The sequence below is a fragment of the Echinops telfairi genome, unplaced genomic scaffold (genome assembly GCF_000313985.2).
Source record: "Echinops telfairi isolate 266 unplaced genomic scaffold, ASM31398v2 ScPeMD7_19;HRSCAF=73, whole genome shotgun sequence".
Classification (NCBI taxonomy): domain Eukaryota; kingdom Metazoa; phylum Chordata; class Mammalia; order Afrosoricida; family Tenrecidae; genus Echinops; species Echinops telfairi.
Window position 1 is genome coordinate 4,972,453 of NW_022103916.1, and position 18,596 is coordinate 4,991,048.

The 18,596-nt window shown below is 46.5% G+C and overlaps 1 protein-coding gene across 3 annotated transcripts; it reads right to left on the reverse strand.

Annotated features, from left to right (window-relative positions):
* Positions 1-2,752: 2,752 nt before the first annotated feature.
* Positions 2,753-13,825, reverse strand: WDR13 (WD repeat domain 13). 3 transcript variants are annotated; one of them, XM_045288325.1, is made up of 10 exons: positions 13,678-13,825; positions 13,314-13,400; positions 12,349-12,555; positions 11,514-11,623; positions 11,276-11,406; positions 7,926-8,233; positions 6,930-7,110; positions 6,689-6,830; positions 3,447-3,565; positions 2,753-3,029 (listed from the first exon to the last, which is right to left on the reverse strand). In XM_045288325.1, exons 3-10 carry the CDS (start codon positions 12,352-12,354, stop codon positions 2,845-2,847), a joined length of 1,182 nt encoding a protein of 393 aa, XP_045144260.1. In that variant the 5' UTR covers positions 12,355-12,555; positions 13,314-13,400; positions 13,678-13,825; the 3' UTR covers positions 2,753-2,844. The 3 variants fall into 3 exon arrangements, with proteins under 3 accessions (XP_045144260.1, XP_004713228.1, XP_045144259.1); XM_004713171.2 differs by having other exon boundaries at positions 12,349-12,589; positions 13,727-13,807; XM_045288324.1 differs by having other exon boundaries at positions 12,349-12,589; positions 13,678-13,767.
* Between the last annotated feature and the right edge of the window lie 4,771 nt (positions 13,826-18,596).

The following is an 18,596-nucleotide window of genomic DNA, read 5'->3' on the forward strand; positions in this document are numbered from 1 at the left end:
AAACGACAGTGGAGTAGTTATGAGAGGCTCTATTTTTAAGTCAGGCCAGATGAACACTAAGGCTGATGAGGTAAAAGTGCTTTACTTTAGGGTCATCATTGATAGACGTTGGTGGGAAACATTGAGATGCTCTGATTTAAGGTCGGTGCCAACTCATGGCGACCCAGTAGGACAGGGTAGAACTCCCTGTGAATTCCTGAGTCTGTGACTCTACAGGAGTAGAAAGCTCTGTCTTTCCCCCATGGAGTGGCTGGCGGTTTTGAACCACTGAACTTGCGGAGCACAGGCCAACGTGTAACACAAATCTGTGCTTCAGTTTGGATCATGTGAGCAGTAATGGCGTAACAGTTAATAGACAAGTGGACTGGAATGGACACCGTAAGGGCATTGCTGATAAAATATTTAACCAAGACCAAGATGGAAGGTCAGGACCGAGTGCCCTTGAGGATGAAATGGAGTGATTACATTGATCATTAAGTGATTAATTAGCAGAAGTTCCAGTTCAAGGTCTGAGTAAAAAATACATAGCCTGGGTTTGAGATTTGACTAGTGGCATACTAATGGGATAACAATTAGTAAAAGTCCAGCAACAGCTTCGAACTCAGACTAGAGAGAATCTGATGTAGTTAACAAATAAGCAGATTCAAAGTCAGACAATGGGGCATCGATCAGGGAACAGTGAACAGAGGCAAGACACAAGACTAGAGTGGTGTTGATGGACAAGTTAGGCGAGTGAGGCCCGAGTCTGATCAATAACATACTTTTTAGTTAGTTATATTTGTTCAGAATGTTTCCCTCTTAGTTCAGGAGTCAAGAAACCGTTTCATGAAGAAGCATGTTCAGTAGAATGTCCTATCTGCCATTTCAGCATTTCACAAGGGGAAATCCCCACACACATCATGGACAACATCCACGATCCACCTGGAATCAAAACTCAATCAAGAACATGGAAAACACACTCAGAGAAAAATTAAGTTCCCCCAAATTACCTTGCTAATCCATCAACCGTGGCTAAAATCACACACCCTTTTGATGCTACATATCCTGCAGGAGAATTAACAGAGCAGGCCGCTGAAAACCCTTCAGAGGGTCACCCCTTCCTCAGAGACAGAGCCTATTTGTCTCTTAGAGGCCAGTTTGCCAACGAATGTACAAATGCGCTTCACACAATTGATGTAAAGATTGTGATGAGTTGTATGAGCCCCCAATAAAATGATTTTTTTTAAAAGAGGTCAGTTTGCAAAGATGCCCCCAGTCCGGCATCTGAGAAATTCTGCTATCAACTAAATGGGTCCTGTCGTGTTTATCCCCAACAGCTGCTTTCCTTGTGGGATTCTAGAATTTCACTATGCGCCAGGCCAAGGGGGTGGGTGCTGACCTGTGTATCCCCAGTAAGTACTCTAGGCCGTTAGTCTCCAATGAGCTTCCCTGGTTGGCAACATTTTATACTTGTGTTGTCACAACTTGTTGCTGGAGGAATTCATTGAAACCCATGTGACTCCTGGTTTGCACCTGGTTCCCCTTGGCCTCGACTCTACGCGCCTTTTCCCTTTGCTGATTCTGCTCTGTTGCCACAATTCCGGTCCGTCCTTCTAGAGGTCACAGCATATGGAGCTCCAGCATGCGAAGCAGGAGCCCTGCTGGCATTTCTGGAACCTTGATTTGAGATGAAAGAATTGTCATGGAAAGATTTGAGTTTATCTCCCTAGTTCCCCAAGCCTGGCTCTTAGGGAAGCTGTTGGTGGTGCCTTCTAACATACTGAACTTCGCTTTGGGGCCTCCTAGCTGTCTCAGGGCTTGAATTTGGGGCTGGGCCAAGCAGGGGAGATATAGGGTGGCTTCCCTGGGGATGGAAATTCCCCAGCATCTCCACCCCACAGCAGGACCCCCTACCTCAGTCTTAGGTCGACAACCCTGGGTTGTTCCTATGCCAGCTGGCCTTCCAAGTACCTAACACCTGTGCGGTCGGCTTGTGAGTGGAGACCTACAGCCCAGATGATGAAATACCACTGTGGTACAACCCAACCCCCCACCTCTACGCCTTCACTGCCACGCCCCTTGTCCAAACCCCATCACTGCTTCCCAGAGGCGGTTTCCTGACTGTGCCTCTCTTCCCAACTCCTCCCTTAGCAGGAGCCAGAGGGATCCTGTTACAACCCAAATGAATTTCTGTTGCTCTGCTCAAACCCTTCAGTAAATGACGCCTCACCCAAGGCCCTACAGGACCCGGCCTCTCAGACCTCCTCACTGCCTCTGTGCAAAATGTTCACACACAACCCCCAACTGGCTGTCTCCTGCACTTCAATTGGATTTTTGTTTAAACTTAACCCTCTCAGGAAGGCTTTCCCTGATCATGTTACGCAAACAAGACAGAGCCCAACCCCCCTGCCCCCACAAGTCTATCTCCTGTTCATTTTATTTTTTTTCACATCATTTTAATTGACCTATTATTTATTTATTGTCTGTCTGCCTCCACTAGAATATAAGCTCCATGAGGGCAGGGATCTCTTGTTAGGTCACAGCTATAGTCTCTGCGCCTGCAGCCGTTTATGGTACAGAGTAGGTACTTAATAATGGTTGCTGAATGCATGCCTGTAAGACAAAGTAGTGCCCACAACACAGGAGATATTCAATCAATGCTTGTTGAATAAATGAATGAGTAAGGAAATGAATCCCATTTCATCTTGGGTTCTAGGGTTGCCCACTCCCACTCCTTCCCTAGCCCCCCATGAGCAGACCTGGGAGCAAACAATGAGCACAGCCACCACAGAAACTTTATTTACAAACACAAGAGTGGAGCAAGAAGGCTGTGGGAATGTTGACCACGGCAGAGCTGAGAGGACCCTACTTCTGCTCACGCCTCCAGACGATGACCATGCCGTTGGCATCACTGGAAGCAAGCAGGCTCTCATCACAATTGAAGCTGACATCAAGTACAGGTGCACTGTGGCCCTGCAGCTTGTTGACGGCTGCCTTGGCTGCCCTCTCCACATCAAAGAAGTGTACGCACATGTCCTCACTGCCTGTCACTGCCCAGATGAAAAGGAAAGGGCATCAGAAGGCATTAGGGCAGCCCAGGTTTGAGGTCTCTGCTGTGTCAAGGGGTCCAGTCTAAGGTGTGAGGTCCACAGTGTGTCCCGTCACCTAGCTGTCTCAGGCCTGCGTTTAGTGTGAGGGCTCTTAGCTCTTCAGAGAGCTGGATCTCAAGTTCTGAAGTTTCGGAGCTGCTTCAGGGAGAGGGACGAGGAAGGCTGTTCAAAGTGTAACCTGTCTATACTGTTTAGAGATGGGAAATCTCCACATGACGTTGTTGGCGTATGAGGGGGTCAGGAGGCCCCGAATGTCAGGGTATCAGGGTGTCCTGTTGTCTGAAGCCAGATCAGAAGCAGCCTTGGTCCCTGACCCTCCCAAGCCACCCCAGCCACCCCTAACTCTGTGAGACTCACCCACACAGGCGCCCTGGCGGAAGGACATGAGAGGGCAAAAGATACTGCGCACAGGGTGTGAGCTCTGCTCGATGGGAAAGCTTCTCTTCAACTGCAAGGTCCCTTCATTGTCCACTACCCTGAGGACAGGAATGAAAGAACGGGTCAGGGTGCAGTCTCCGCCTCAGCCGCAGAAGGGGGACCCACAGTAGGCTAGCTGTGTGGCCACCCTGCATCTGAGTCATTGTCACCAAATTTTCACCAAATAAAGTGTGCAGCTGGCTGCAAAACCCAGTGAAGTATGGCTGCTGTGTGAGTTAGTGGCAGTTCAGAAATAGGCCTGCTGATACAAATGGGAAGCCACTGCACTTTACTTCACAAGTTGTCCTTTCTGAGACTCGACATCCGATCCTGGTGTGAAGAGGGACAGGGAGAAATGCATGGCCGAGCATGTACTTCCCTCTGCTCTCCACTGTGAACCACTATTGGTTTCAATTGCTGTTGAGTCGACCCAACTCACAGTGGCTCTCTGTATTCCGAGTAGAACTGCTCCATAGGCTTTTCAAGGTTTTGAACTTTTTATTTTTTTGGTTTCGAACTTTTTCGAAGCAGAACATCAGTCCTTATTTCCCAAGGTGGGTTTGGACCACTAACCTTTCAGCTGGTAGTTGAGCACGTCACTGAACCACCCAGAGACTTACGGCCTACTACATAGTCACTAAAAAGAATCAGAAAAAGGTACTGCTGATGACCCAGGGCGATTTCTACATGGTATCATCTGATGAGAAAACCGAGATGTAGAAAAGGATGCAGAAGGAGCACATTTCTGTAAAGCAAACAAGTGTGGGGTTGTGCGTATGTCTAGGACAATCGATGGAGCCCTGGTGGCATTACACTTTGAACCAACTGAGGCTTTCTACTCCTGTAAAAATGTACAGCCTTGGGAACCCTGCACACGGTCGCTCTGAGCCAGACAGACCCAGTGGCAGTGGGTAGGATGATGAGAGAACAAACTATTGAAAGACACACAAAGCTGTTAACATGCTTCGCTGTGGCAGAAGGAAGTCAGACAGAAAGGATGGGGGAACGAGGCATAAGAAACTTGAGTGTAAACTTAAAAATTAGAAGTAGTTAAGTGAAGGTAAGTCTAAAAGTACTGCTGTAGAATTATGCAATGTTTCTTTAAAATATCAAAATGGGAAACTATGGTTTCTTGACATATCCTCTATCTAGGTCTAAAAACTTGTGTTTCCATCTCACTAACCTAACACTTCCCCCAAAGACCTCTGCGTGCTTTGATTGCCACCCCTGCCAATGGCAGTTCTGGGATCCTCAAGGGGCTCAAACCGTGTCCTTTGTAAGTGTTCTTTGAGTTTGGGGAGTAAAAGGAAATCTGCAGGGCTAAGATCAAGGCTGTACGGTGGGATGGTTGAGGTCTGCCATTGCAAGTGCATTCTCATGATGGGGAAAAAAAATCCCTCAACACAACTGTCCTGGCCCTTTCTCGCACTAATTTTCTTCAAATTTCTTCCCAATAAACCTTTGAGATCATTGATCAAAATTAGCACTAAGAAATTCAAAATAAAAGTTGCCATCATCTTCAGAGCTGACCTCTCAACCTTGAATTGAACTGGCCCAGCACATCCCCCCAGAAGCCACTGTTATTAAGACACCTCCCCTTTTGAAAAGCCACACTAACAAGACTGACAAGGAGATTACTGAAAGAATTTGGCTGCAGCCATCCACTGATCACAGAGACGTGTTTCAACACAATTTGTTTGGAATCGACCTGTGTGTACGTGAAGTAGAGCCCGTGCTTTCTGACTTACCATGTCTCTCTCCGTGAGTTCTTGGGTCATGCACACCATGAAGGTACATAAGTGATAGCTAAAAGTCTGGAAGTGTAAGCTCCCCCGGTTGTGCCTTGGAAGAAAAGCCTGGTGGTTTACAGCCATGAAAACCTTACGGCACACAGTTCCACTCGGATACACAGGGGACTGCCATGAGGGGAACCACCACAACAGTAACTGACACCGGCTTTTCTATACCTCAAGAAACCTTGTTTTCCTCCTTAACAAATAACAAACAGGAAGCAAAATATTGAAATAAAAAGCATCCGGTTGGGCAGGGGTTTTTTGATCTGAATGGTACAGGTCACGCTGAAAACGGCAATATAACAGATGTGAATGGGGATCTTAACCCAATTTTTTAAAGTCCATTCATTAACCCCCTCCTCCCCTCAAATAAAGAAAACAGATCTCTATCCTTCAAGCATGCTGATCTGCTTGAGAACAGAGTCACTGCTCTAAGGATAAGACCATTTGATGCCTCAGTTTGCTCATCGGTAAAATGGAGTACCCACTTCGCAGGGTTGCTGGGAGGACTAAATGAGGTACATATGTAGCGTGCTTCAAACAGAGTCTGACTACATCCATCGCTATATAAATGTGAGCTATTGGCATAACCGTCACCAGCACTATTACCAATATTATTGAGTTCCCGGGTAGTGAAGAGTTTGACTATTAGCCAAAAGGTGAACAGCCAGGCTTGGCAATCTGTTTCCGAAAGGTCATGGTATGGAAATCCTATGGAGCAGTTCTACTCTCCACAAGTGTGGTCACCCAGAATTGGAACAAGCTCGATGGTACTAACAATAATAAAGCACTACTACTGATCTGAAAGGAGCCTGGGTGGAGTCGTGCTTATGCGCGTTGGGCTGCTATCTGCAAAGTGAGCAGTTCAAAACCACCAGCGGCTCCATGAGGGAAAGGCGGGGCTTTCAACTCTGTAAACCGTGACAAGTCTCAGAAACTCACACGGGCAGTCCTACCCTGCCCTATAGAGTCGCTATCCCTCAGTAGTGACTCGATGGCAGTGAGAAAGATCTAAAAGGAGCTCTAGAGGTGTACTAGGGGCTATGCCTTGAACTGCTAACCACAAGGTCTGTGGTTCAAACCTACTAGCTTCTCTATGGGAGAAAGATGAGGCTGTCTACTCCTTTAAAAATTTAAAGTCTAGGAAACACAGAGAAGCAGTGCTATTCTGCCTTATAAGGTTGCTATGAGTTGAAATCAACTCAATGGCAGTGAATTTTAAGTTCTAGTGATTATGATGATGATGATGATGAAACCAGGTCTCTGTGACAAAGACAGGCTCTCTGCCCTTATGTGGCTTTAGTCTGACGGGGGAATAAGGGCTTCTGTCCCTGTCTGATGGAGGAGGTGGGCCCTCCATCACCGGGGAGCTTTAGCAGGTAGACCCACCTGTACAGCAGCAGTTTGCTGAGACATGCATTGATAAGCAGCGAAGGGTCCCGAGCCTCCCGGCTAACCCAGGAACGGGCAGAGATACTGGTCACAGGGCTACCTTCATGGACCACCAGACGTTTGGCTTTTGTCAGCTTCCCTGTAGCAATGACAGGAGATGAGAAAAGGGAAGGGCGAGGCCTGTGCTCTGAGAGGACAGAAGAATGAGATATCAAATACAGGCCTGCTGCCTGCCTACCTGTGGCCATGTCGAAGAGGAAGGAGAAAACACTGCCACGGTCGTCACCTGCCCAGAGCAGCCGGCCGGGGGCATCAAAGGACAGGGCGAGGACACGGCCTGTCAGCTTGCTGGAGCCGCCCTTCACTTTCTTGCCCGTGGAGATGTTCATGACATGAACATTGTGTTTGGCATTCCCCACCTATGAGTGAGATCCACATTCCATTATCCTGCTCCCAGCCAGACACTCCTGGAATCCAATCCCCAATGGAACTAAAAAGGTCAATGGCCCATAATCCTATTATTCCCTGGGCCCTAACTGGAGTCCAATTATAATGGGGCTATATCCTCTTCCCTAGCTAGCCCCTCTTGCAATCTCATCAAAGCAGAACAGCTGCCCATGAGACTAAAAGGGGTCTCAGACCTAGAATGCCGTCCCTTGGCCAATTCCCCCTGTGCTTTGACCACCACTGGGCTGTCCACAACCTATCACATGGATACCGCACCTCTCCTTCCTGGCGCCTTGGCTACAAAGGGGCTGCTGCAATTAAAAGGGTCCCAGACTGTCAGCTCACTCGTGGTCAGTTCCCCCTGTCCTTCACTAACCCCGGGGCCATGTCAGGTTTCTAACTTCCCTTCCTTGCTCTCTGACCAATTGTTCCTGGAGGATGACCACAGGGAAGCTGCTGCTAAGACCAGAAAAGGTCAGAGCTGCTCTTCAGCCTGTGCCCCCTGCAGTTGAAAGACAGTAGGATGGCTCCAGGTGGGAGGAGGGGCAGTTACACCCTGGAATCTAACCCAGTGAGCCCATCCCAGGCCAAGAACTGTGCCCGCTGCCCAAATGCTCTGACCCATTTCTCTGGAAGTCTGGCCACAGTTGGACTGTTCCCAATAAGCCAAAAGGGATCTTAGACCCACAATCCTGTCCCTAGGCAGTACCCTTTATTCTTTGATTCCTGGAACAAGCCAAGACCCTACCCTCCGCCCCGCCCCCCAAACCCCCGCCTGGAGTCTGACCACAGTGAGGTTGTTATTGACGGGCTGAAAGGTGCAGCAGAGCAGTTCAGCGCCATCGAGGTCAGGGATCTCACGGATACAGCGGCCATCCTCAGAGGCCCAGATACGCATGGTGCCATCGAGCGAGGTAGACACAAGGATGTCATTGGAGAGGGACCATGCAAAGTCGGAGACACCACGGGTGTGGCCTCGCAGCACATGGAGCACGGTGGGTGGGGCAGGCACCAGCTGGCACAATGAGATACTGCCGTCGAGTGAACAGCAAGCTAGGCGGTGCCGGTCATCATTGGCGAAGCGGACCCTAGGGACTGCAATGTCAAGGAGTCATTTGTGGAGGTCGGCACAATCGCTGGATGCTAGTTCATAAAGGTCTTCATGAATACAGGGAATCCAGGGCGGATGATCCCTACAGGACCAGTGGTGTGAGTGGCGATACTGGGAGGGTGGAGGGAGAGTGGGTAGGAAAGAGGAAACCGATTACAAGGAACTATACGTGACCTCCTCCCTGGGGGACGGACAACCGAAAAGTGGGTGAAGGGAGACGTCGGACAGGGCAAGATATGACAAAATAATAATTTATAAATTATCAAGGGCTCATAAGGGAGGGGGGAGCAGGGAGGGAGGGGAAAAATGACCTAATGCCGGGGGCTTAAGTGGAAAGGAAATGTTTTGAGAATGATGAGGGCAATGAATGTACAAATGTGCTTTACACAATTGATGTATGTATGGATTGTGATAAGAGTTGTATGAGCCCCTAATAAAATGATTAAAATTTAAAAAAAAAAAAAAAAAAAGGTCTTCATGGGGATGCTGTGGCCAGGGTCCAGTGCATGAGGCAAAATGACCTCAGCCTCAGCAAAGGGTTTTCCTTGGCTAGCAAAGGAAGTTGTAACTACACCGGGCCCTCCGCCCAAACCTCCCTGTAGTACAGCAGGTATACGGGGAATTGCAAACAGTATTCTACAAAGTGAAAAATCTCCTACCCCTTAGCACCCAAAATCAACCTCAATCCATTGCCAGCGAGTCAATTCCAAGTCACACCGACACAAAGTAGAACTGAAAACTTTACAGAAGCAGACTGACAAGATTCGTTTTCCGCCAGCCACTCGTGAGTCTGAAAGGCTGCACTCTGGCTAACAGACAAATGCCTACGCATGGCACCAACAGGGCTCCTACATGTGAGCAAGAAGGTATTGGCAGCCTGGAAAACTGGGCATTTGGAAGCCCGCTGTACCCTTTACCAGACTGATGTCCAGTAATGCCTTTAAACTATTCCAGGCAACTCATGAACTTCGTAGCTCTTTGCACAGTTTCTCAAGCTTCTAAAGCTTTTTAATATACGGTATGCAAGTTCAAAGTGAAGCTGAAGAAAATTAATACAAGACCATCAGAGCCAAAGTACAACCTTGGATATATAGTCCACCTGAATTCAGACACCCTCTCAAGAATATATTTGACACTAATGACCAAAGACCAGACAAGCTATGGGATGGGATCAAGGACATCAGGCACGAAGCAAACAAAAGGTCATTAGAGACAGAAAAGACAAACTGGATGGCAGGAGAGACCTTGAAGTTGGCTTTTGAATGTAGTAGAGTACATAAAGTAAATGGAAGAATTTATGAAGTAAAAGAACTGAACAGAAGGTTTCAGAGTGTGGCTTGGGAATACAAAGTATTTTAAAAATGTGCAAAGGCCTGGAGTTGGAAAACCAAAATGGAAGGACATGTTCAGTATTTCTCAAGCTGGGATAACTGACAGGGAAAAAAGACCCTCAAGCCTCAAGCTGTGATATTTAAGGAGCCTTTGGCCAAATTATTGAAGGACACAGGCAGTATTAAAAGAAAATGGAATATACAGAGCTACTGTATTAAAAAGAATTGGTCAACTTATGATCAAGAACTGATAGGACTGAAGGGAAAAGTCAAACCTGAACTGAAGGCACTGACTAAAAATAAAGTTCCAAGAATTGACAGACTACCAATTGAGATGTTTCAACAAAGAAATGCAACACTAGCCGTATTCACTTGTTTGTCGCAAGAAATCTGGAAGATAGCTAGCTACCTGGCCATCGAACGTGAAGAGCTTCATTTCTGTTTCCATTCCAAAGAAAAGGGATCTAAGAGGTATGAGGAAATTATTCGACACTATCAGTCACAAGAAAGTAAAATTTTGTTGAAGATACTTCAAAGGGGGTGCTGCAATCCATCAACAGGGAGCTGCCAGAAATTCAAGCTGGATTCAGAAGAGGACATGGAACAAGCGTTCTCACTGTGGATTCAAACAGACTATTCTCATAGTCATTACACAGAACAAGGGAGTACTGCATGGTTTAAAATCAGGCAGAGCAACTGTCAGGGTTGTATCCTCTCACCATACTTACTCAATCTGTGTGCTGAGCAAATCATCTACGAAGCGGGACTGCATGAAGAAGACTGCAGCACCATGATGGGAGGAAGGTCATTAATGACCTCTAATACACAGAGGACACAACCTTGCCTGCTGAAAAGTGAAGAGGACTGGACCCACTCATGGATGAAGATCAAAGATTTCAGGAGGATTACATCTCAATGTAAAGAGAACAAAAATCTCACAACTGGATCAATAGACGACATCATGATCAACAAGAAAAGATTAATATTGTCAAGGATTTCATTTGACTTGGATCCCAATCAAGGCCCATGGCAGCAGGAATCAAGAAATCAAATGAGGCGTTGCACTGGGCTACAAACGACCTCTCTAAAGTGTTAAAGAGCACTGACGTCACCTTGAGGACCAAGGTGCCCCTGAACCAAGCCATGGTATTTCAATCGCCTCACAGATATTCGGAAATTGGACAGGGCATACGGAAAACTAGAAGAATTGATCTCTTGGAATTATGGTGTTGGTGAAAAACATAAAATACACCATGAACTTTCAGAAAAACAAACAAATCTCTCTTTGAAAAAGTACAGCTAGAACGCTCCTTAGAAACAAGGAAAGCAAGACTTTGTCTCCCATGCTTTGGAGCTGTTATCAGAAGAGACCAGTTCCTGGAGAAGGAGATCATGTTCAGTAGGCGGTCAGCAAAAAGGCACTCAAGGAGATAGGCTGACACAGTGGCCGCAATCATTAGCTCAAACATAAGAAAATGTGTGAGGATGGCAAGGGACCATGCAGTATTTCTCTACAGTGACAGTGTCGGGAGGACCCGAGCTTTTGCAGAGGGCTTTTCAGTTTCGAAAAGGATTTAGGGATTGTAATTCCTTCTGAGATGTGTACCAGAGGCTTCACAGTCCCCAAAAGGATGCATTGGCAATTGTTGGTTTAGGTGAGAACCTGGTGATGGGACCTGCCACCCACTGACTCACCGGCCTCATCCACGTGCTGGTCGAAGACATGGTACATGCCAGCAAAGGCATAGTTTTCACTCAGTGATGTGTCTCCAGCCATGGCCCGACTTGCCTCTGCTGCCGATGTGGGTACCACACTGCCAGGGGGCCTGGAAAGGTATGGAAGGGGCTAAGCCGTTAAATGCCAGCATGTGGCCTGCCATTTCTCAGTGGCCCCTCCACACCCCGTGGTTCCTCAGCCATTTCTGGGGCATACCTGTCCTCATAGACAGCACGATTCATCTGTGCCTGCAGCTGGTAGGAGCCACGGCTGACAGAACGTCGGTGTCCACGGGCCCCCAGAGTCCGGGGATCATCCTCAAAGTCCTACGAACAGAGGTCAGGGTGGATGCATTTTGAAAACAGCCCTCAAGGCTCTCTCAGGTCCAATGCCTTCAGAATATATTCCAAATCAGGGCTCTTCTCATCATGTCCACAGTTAACAACCATCAGCGCTCACCTGGTCTACTGTGGGGCCTCTTCACTGGCTCCCCTCCTTTCACACTTGCCCCACTCTGTAGAGGCTCAACAAATGATCTTTGAACAAAGAATTGCTGAACACGTTCCCATGGAAACCACCAGTTCAGCTCCAGACTTTTTAAAAAAATCATTTTATTAGGGGCTCATACAACTCTTATCACAATCCATACATACATCAATTGTGTAAAGCACATTTGTACATTCATTGCCTTCATCATTCTCAAAACATTTGCTCTCCACTTAAGCCCCTGGCATCAGCTCCTCATTTTTCCCCTCCCTCCCCGCTCCCCCCTCCCTCATGAACCCTTGATTTTTTCAAGATTCAGCCCAATTGTCACTGCCTCAGAGAGGTCTTCCCTGATAACTGACATCAGAAATGGCTCCTTTCTGCCCCTCCCATCCAGACCAGTTCTTTTATATCCCTTTAGTTTGTTCTCTCTTTCCCTCTTAATCTACTTGCTGGCTTATCTTGTATATTCTCATTTTGTCCCCTGCTTATCCTGAGAGCCTAGAGCAGTGCTTAATGTATCTGTTGAGTGAATGTTTGTTGGCAGGTGTGGCAAGGAGCTCACCTCCATGCGGTCAAGAGTCGTGCGGCTGCTTCGTACGATGCTGTTGCTATAGGCCCGAGCACTGCCTGGCTCAGAGAGGGGTCCGTAGCGCTGACCCAACAACTGCCCCCGCAGCCTCAAGTACTGTCGACGCAGTGCTGGGGGGTGCCCAGCCTTGGCATTCTCCCGCAGCAGCTGGCTGCGCCGCCGGATGTATTGTGTCCGGAACTGTGGAAAGGTTGGCGTGCGGTACGCGTTGTACCTGCCAAGGTGGGAGGTAGAACGGGCAGCAGGCACAGGACAGAGGGTGATTAATCAGCTCAGGGGTTAGGGAAGGAGTATGAGGGAGGTGGTAGTGACAGGGGTCCAGAGGGCAAGAGTGAGCAGTATTAAGCTGGAGTCGTGATGAGGTCCCTCCATGCCATAATGCCAGTAGCTCTGCAGTAATAATAGGCATGAGTCTGCCATGGGGGTGAGGTCAACAATGGGGATGAGGTCCAGTAGAGCATCAATCTGCTGCCTTGATGTGGTCAGTTTCAGATGACTGAATCAGTGCTGACAACAACAAGAGTCAGTCTAACACAGAATCAGACTGGCATCTTGGGACTGGGCAATGACAGGAGTCAGTGTGGGTGGTGATAATCAGTCTAGGGAGTGATGCAGTTAGACGGGGGAAGTGATGATAAGAGAAATATGGAGAGCAATGATGAGGGGCAGGATGTGGCCAACCTGAGCTCCATCCCTCTTCCAAACGCTCTAGGAACTCTTTGCACATGCTCATAGCTGACAGCATTTTCCCAGCAAGCTCTTTAAGGCCCTCTCTGGTCTGGCCAGTTCACTGCAAGCATGCCCCACACCCTGTTACTGCACATGCTCAACCCGGGCAAGTCTAAAGCAGCCTCAGAAGACACCGCCCAGCCACTCTCAGCGCCACTGCGCATGCACTACATACTTCCGTTCCCAAGAGCTTCAAGCCCAGGCCTCACCTTGCGTCCACTGCTAAGACCTGCTGCCACACCGCGGCCATTCCCCGGCTTCCGGACACCTTCTCTGGCCGGCCCGCCCGCGGGAGCCTGAAGAATAAAGGTACAGAATGTTAGCTCCCCAGTTCGAAAGACAAAAGACTTAGACCCGCCTCTTCCGCCAGGTGACCGTTGCCATAGACACCGAAGCCCTGAATGAAGAAACGTCATGAAACCCCACCCACCACAAGCGCACTGGGCGTTACCATGGTCATTAGAGCTGCACACCCCCCTCTCTCAACAATGATTCAGACCTCATCCCCGCCCTGCCCCGGTTGCTATAGCGACGCCCCTCCCCCACCGAGCAAATTTCCCTGGCATTCCACACCCATCTTGCTCCGCCGCCCCCGCCTTTCCTTCGCGCGTCTATGGACCACCTCCGGGGTTGCCTCCGGCTCTTGAGGCCCCCGGGGCGGCTCTGAAACCAATGCCGCCCTTTCCTTGGATCTCTTCTCACTCTCCCAGGCTCCAGACAAGATGGCCGACCACTGTCAGGAGACAGCTGCTGAGGGCAGAACAAATCGATTGGAATACTCCCCGGGGCGTGGGAGAGTCGCGCAAGCGCACTAAAGGACGGTAACTTCCTGCGCCAAGATCGCGGCTTCTGCCCTGAAGTTATAGCCCAATCCTTAAATGCATGCACCTTTTGTATGCAAAGAAATTAATGCCCAAGAACCGTAGGGGATGGGGCGAATCTGCGAATCAATCCTACAAGTAAAATCAGAAACATATGATTCAAGAGGAAAAAGACGAGCGACTTTTTTTTGCAGCACACACAAAAACTATGTATCTTGACCAAGCAAGATCCGGGGCACAGGGAAATAAAACTCTTAAAGTGACTTTCCCTAGCTCTAATATCCCTATTCATTAAACTTTTGGCTGTCGTGTAAGCTTTGGACAGTGCTAACCCCAAAGTCTGGTTTATTAAACCTACCAGAAACTCGGGGAGAACCATGAAGCTCGGCTCCCATAAAGACTTACAGCCTGGGGCGGGGGGGGGAGGGAATGTTCTCAGTTGATATGGTAATGATTATACAATTCTCATTGATATGATTGAACGATGGAACTATTGAATTGTAAGATACGTAAATTACACGTGTCCATAAAACTGTTAAAATAAATAAAATTCCGCTCACCGCTCAAAAAAAAAAAAAAAAGGACTTGCAGCGTGGGAAACTTAGGGTTGCTGCAAGTCAGAATCCACTCGATGCCAGTGGGTTATCCAAGTAGGTAAACATTTTCCTGTTCCTTAAACCTTAAACTTTTTTTTAATTACATCAAATCGCCTGACAGGCCTACTCTGTCAAGGATCACACAGGCAGAAGTCCATAGAAAGATGTCCCTAAAAAGCTCTTCAGTTCTTAAGGTGACACATGGGCCTTTGGACACTGTGCTCCCTAGAGGTTTGGGTGGGGTTTGAGTCTCTAAGGGCAAAAGACAATTAGGCAAATGTACAAATGTGCTTTATACAATTGATGTATGGATGGATTGTGATAAGAGTTGTATGAGCCCCCAATAAAATGATTTTTTTTTAAAAGACAATTCGGCACAACAAGCTCTGAGATTTGGATCCACACAGAGGTTAAGACACGAAATAATGATAATATGTCATTGATCAAGGATTCACAAGGATGGGAGGGTGGGGAATGGAGGGGAAAAAAGAGGAGCTGATACCAAGGGCTCAAGTAGGAAGAAATTGTTTTGGAAATGTTGTTGGCAACATATGTACAAGTGTGCTTAATACTATTAAATGATGGATTGTTAGATTTGTAAGAGCCCCCCAATAAAATAATTAATTGAAAAAAAAGTAAGCTGGAGAAACAGATTTTTCAAGTTTTAAATACAATTTTAGTAGTTGCCTATGGGATGTTAACATTAATCGGCTGAATTTTGAAACCTGAGTTATTTTTCACATGTTTTATAAAAATAACAAATGCAGTCCTCTGAACAACGTTTTTTCCCCAAAAAAAACATAGTGACTCATAGTGACCCTATGTACATGCTGGACCTTCACCAGCCCTTTGAAAATTTCTGTTCAGCCTTTTTACCTCTTTTCTTCTGACCCCTTTAACCAAAAAAATCTTACTAACTAACATCAAGTAGATTCTGAGTCATAGCAACCCTATAAGGCCAGGGTAGGATTACTCCATCAGGTTTCCAAGACTATAAACTTTTTTTTCTATCTTATAAGACATATCAAAGTATCTTCTTTTTAAAATATTTATTATTAATCGAGTGGTCCATATATCTTATCATTCCATAGTTCAATCACGGCAAGCAGAATTGTACAATTGCTATCACAATCAGTTTCCAAACAAGACTATAACTCTTTACAAGAGTAGAAAGCCTCTTTTTTCACCCGAGGAGTGGCTAGTGGTTTCGAGTTGCTTACCTTGTGGTTAGAGACCAAACACACAACCCACCATACCACCAAAAACCAAAGTGCCATTGAGTTCATGCCGGCTCATAGCGACGCTATAGGACAGGGGAGCGAGAAGTGCCCCACTGCTCCTGTGAGTTTCTGAGACTAACTGCAGGAGTAGAAAGCCTTCTCTTTCTCCCAAGGAGCAACTGGTGATTTCAAACCACTGACCTTGAGGTTAGGGAACTAACACACACCCCACCATGCCACCAGGGCTCCCTGCAAAAGCTCAGGGGTTACTATAAGCCACAACACTTTGGGGAATGGGGAAATTAAAAAAAAAATTTTATACACACACACACACCAGGGTATTTCTCCCAAAGACATTGTAGAGACAGAAATGGTCGTACTCCTTCTAACCGTCTATTTGTGAGCTCTGAGCTCCCTCTACTGGGAAGTCATTAGAGAAAACTATCCTTAATGTTTCCTGTTCTTGCAAGTTTGGGTCAAAATGTTCTCTTTGCAAGCTCAGGTTTAAAATGTGATATTTTGTAGCCCCAAAGCTCTCACGTCCTTATGGATTTGGGTCCTCAGATCAAAACCAAACACAGTGCTCCTATCTGGCTTGTGTGCCTGTTCAATCTAACAGGGAAGGGGGTAACAACAAATCCCAAACTGGAGAGTACCTGTTCAGGTACCCCGATAAGTAAGAAACGAGCACTACAGTCCTGCTATTTGTTTCTTTTTGAGACCATGGCATGATCTGACTCCAGACATTTTGAAAAGTCAGTAACTATTTCAAACTACTTTCCAATGAAAAACTAGTACGTTTAAAATCTGAAATTTGAAACTAGATCAAGTTTAAGAAGGAAGAAAATCAGATAATGCAGCATCCTTGAAAAGCAAACCTCGGTTTCCTCCCACCAGGATGCCAACAAGTTTAATGCTCCTATTTGAATGTCATGGAAGATATCAGCCATCACTTTAAAAGCAATTTTTAAGAAAAAGTGCCAATTTCCATTGTTTTCTTTTAGAATTGCTTTTATTTAATACTCAGTTTTAGTCAATGAGTTTGAGAAAAATATTTTCCATGTAAGAATTTGAAAAAATTAATAACTTTATCTCACACTTAATTTTTCTGCAAAGAATTAACCATAGATATTTAAGGAACTAGGTTGTTTGTCTTGTGTAGTATTACGTCAGTCTAGTGAATTTATCCACTACTTGTCTGTCAGTTTGTCATACTGTGGTGGCTTGTGTGTGGCTGTGATGCTGGAAGCTTTGTCACTGGTATTTCAAATGCCAGCGGGGTCCCCCAAAGGGAACAGGTTTCAGTGGAGCTTCCAGACTAAGAAGAGACAACAGAGAAGGACTGGGCTGTCCACTTAGCAGGAAGTAGTCATTGAACACCTTATGCATTGGAGTCAAACATTGTCAGATACGGAAAGTCTAATGAATAGAAGAAGAACATTGTCGGAGAGAGTGCCAGAGAATGGGCCCCTCTGGCTGTAAGGCACTCGAAATCTGACTCAAAATATGCCTGAGGAGGATATGCCATCTCAAAGTGGAGTCGACTGTGGTGACATAAATGGAGTAAAGCCTGTGGCAGTAAACCTTTGGGATCGTCATTTGCTAATGGGGCACAACTCAAAATGAGAAGAAACAGCTGCAAATATCAATGAATAATCCGGACTTGAAATGTACTATGTATGAATCTAGGAAAATTGGAAGTCATCAAAAATTATATGGAACACGTAAAGATTGATATCCTAGGCATTAGTGACTTGAAATGGACTGGTATTAGCCATTTTGAATCAGAATATCGTATAGTTTGCTATGTCAGGAATGAAAAACTCAAAAAGAATGGTGTGGCATTCATTATCAAAAAAGACATGCAACGTCTGTCTTGAAGTACAATGCTGTCTGCTATTATCTCCGCAGCTGTGTCTAAATAAGATAGGCTAGATGAACAATCTGGAGGAGAAAACAAATGGGACCAACAGTTCCAGGGGACATGGGATGGGGGGAGGGGGAGGGAAAGGAAGTGGTGTTAACAAACCCAGGGACAAGGGAACAACAAGTGATCCAAATCGGTGGTGAGGAGGGTGTAGGAGGCCTGGTACAGCGTGATCAAAGATAATGTAACTGAGAGGAATTACGGAAATGCAAATGAAGGCTGAGCATGATAGAGGGACAAGAGGAACGTAAAAGAATATAATAGAGGAAAGAACTAGGGGGTAAAGGGAATTTATAGAGGTCTAAATACAGGCATGTACATATGTAAATATATTTATTTATGATGAGGAGGAAACAAATGTATGTGCATATATTTACAGGTTTAGTATTAAGGTAGCAGATGGACATTGGGCCTCCACTCAAGTACTCCCTCAATGCAAGAATACTTTGTTCTATTAAACTGGCATTCCATGATGCTCACCTCCCGACATGACCGCTGAAGACAAAGCCGGTGCATAAGCAAATGTGGTGAAGAAAGCTGATGGGACCTGGCTATCAAAAGATATAGCGTCTAGGAGGGTCTTAAAGACTTGAAGGTAAACAAGTGGCCATCTAGCTCAGAAGCAAAAAAGCCCACATGGAAGAAGCACACCAGCTTGTGTGATCACAAGGTGCCGAAGGGATCAATTATCAGGTATCAAAGAACAAAAGAATCATATCATTGTGAATGATGGGGCGTGCGGAATAGGGACCTAAAGCCCATCTGTAGGCAACTGGACATGCTCTTATGGAAGGTTCGCTGGGAGGAGATGAGTCAGTCAGGGTGCAGTGTAGCAACAATGAAACATACAACTTTCTTCTAGTTCCTAAATGCTTACCCCCTACACACACCCCCCACTATCATAGATGAGCTGAAGTAAGAAATTATC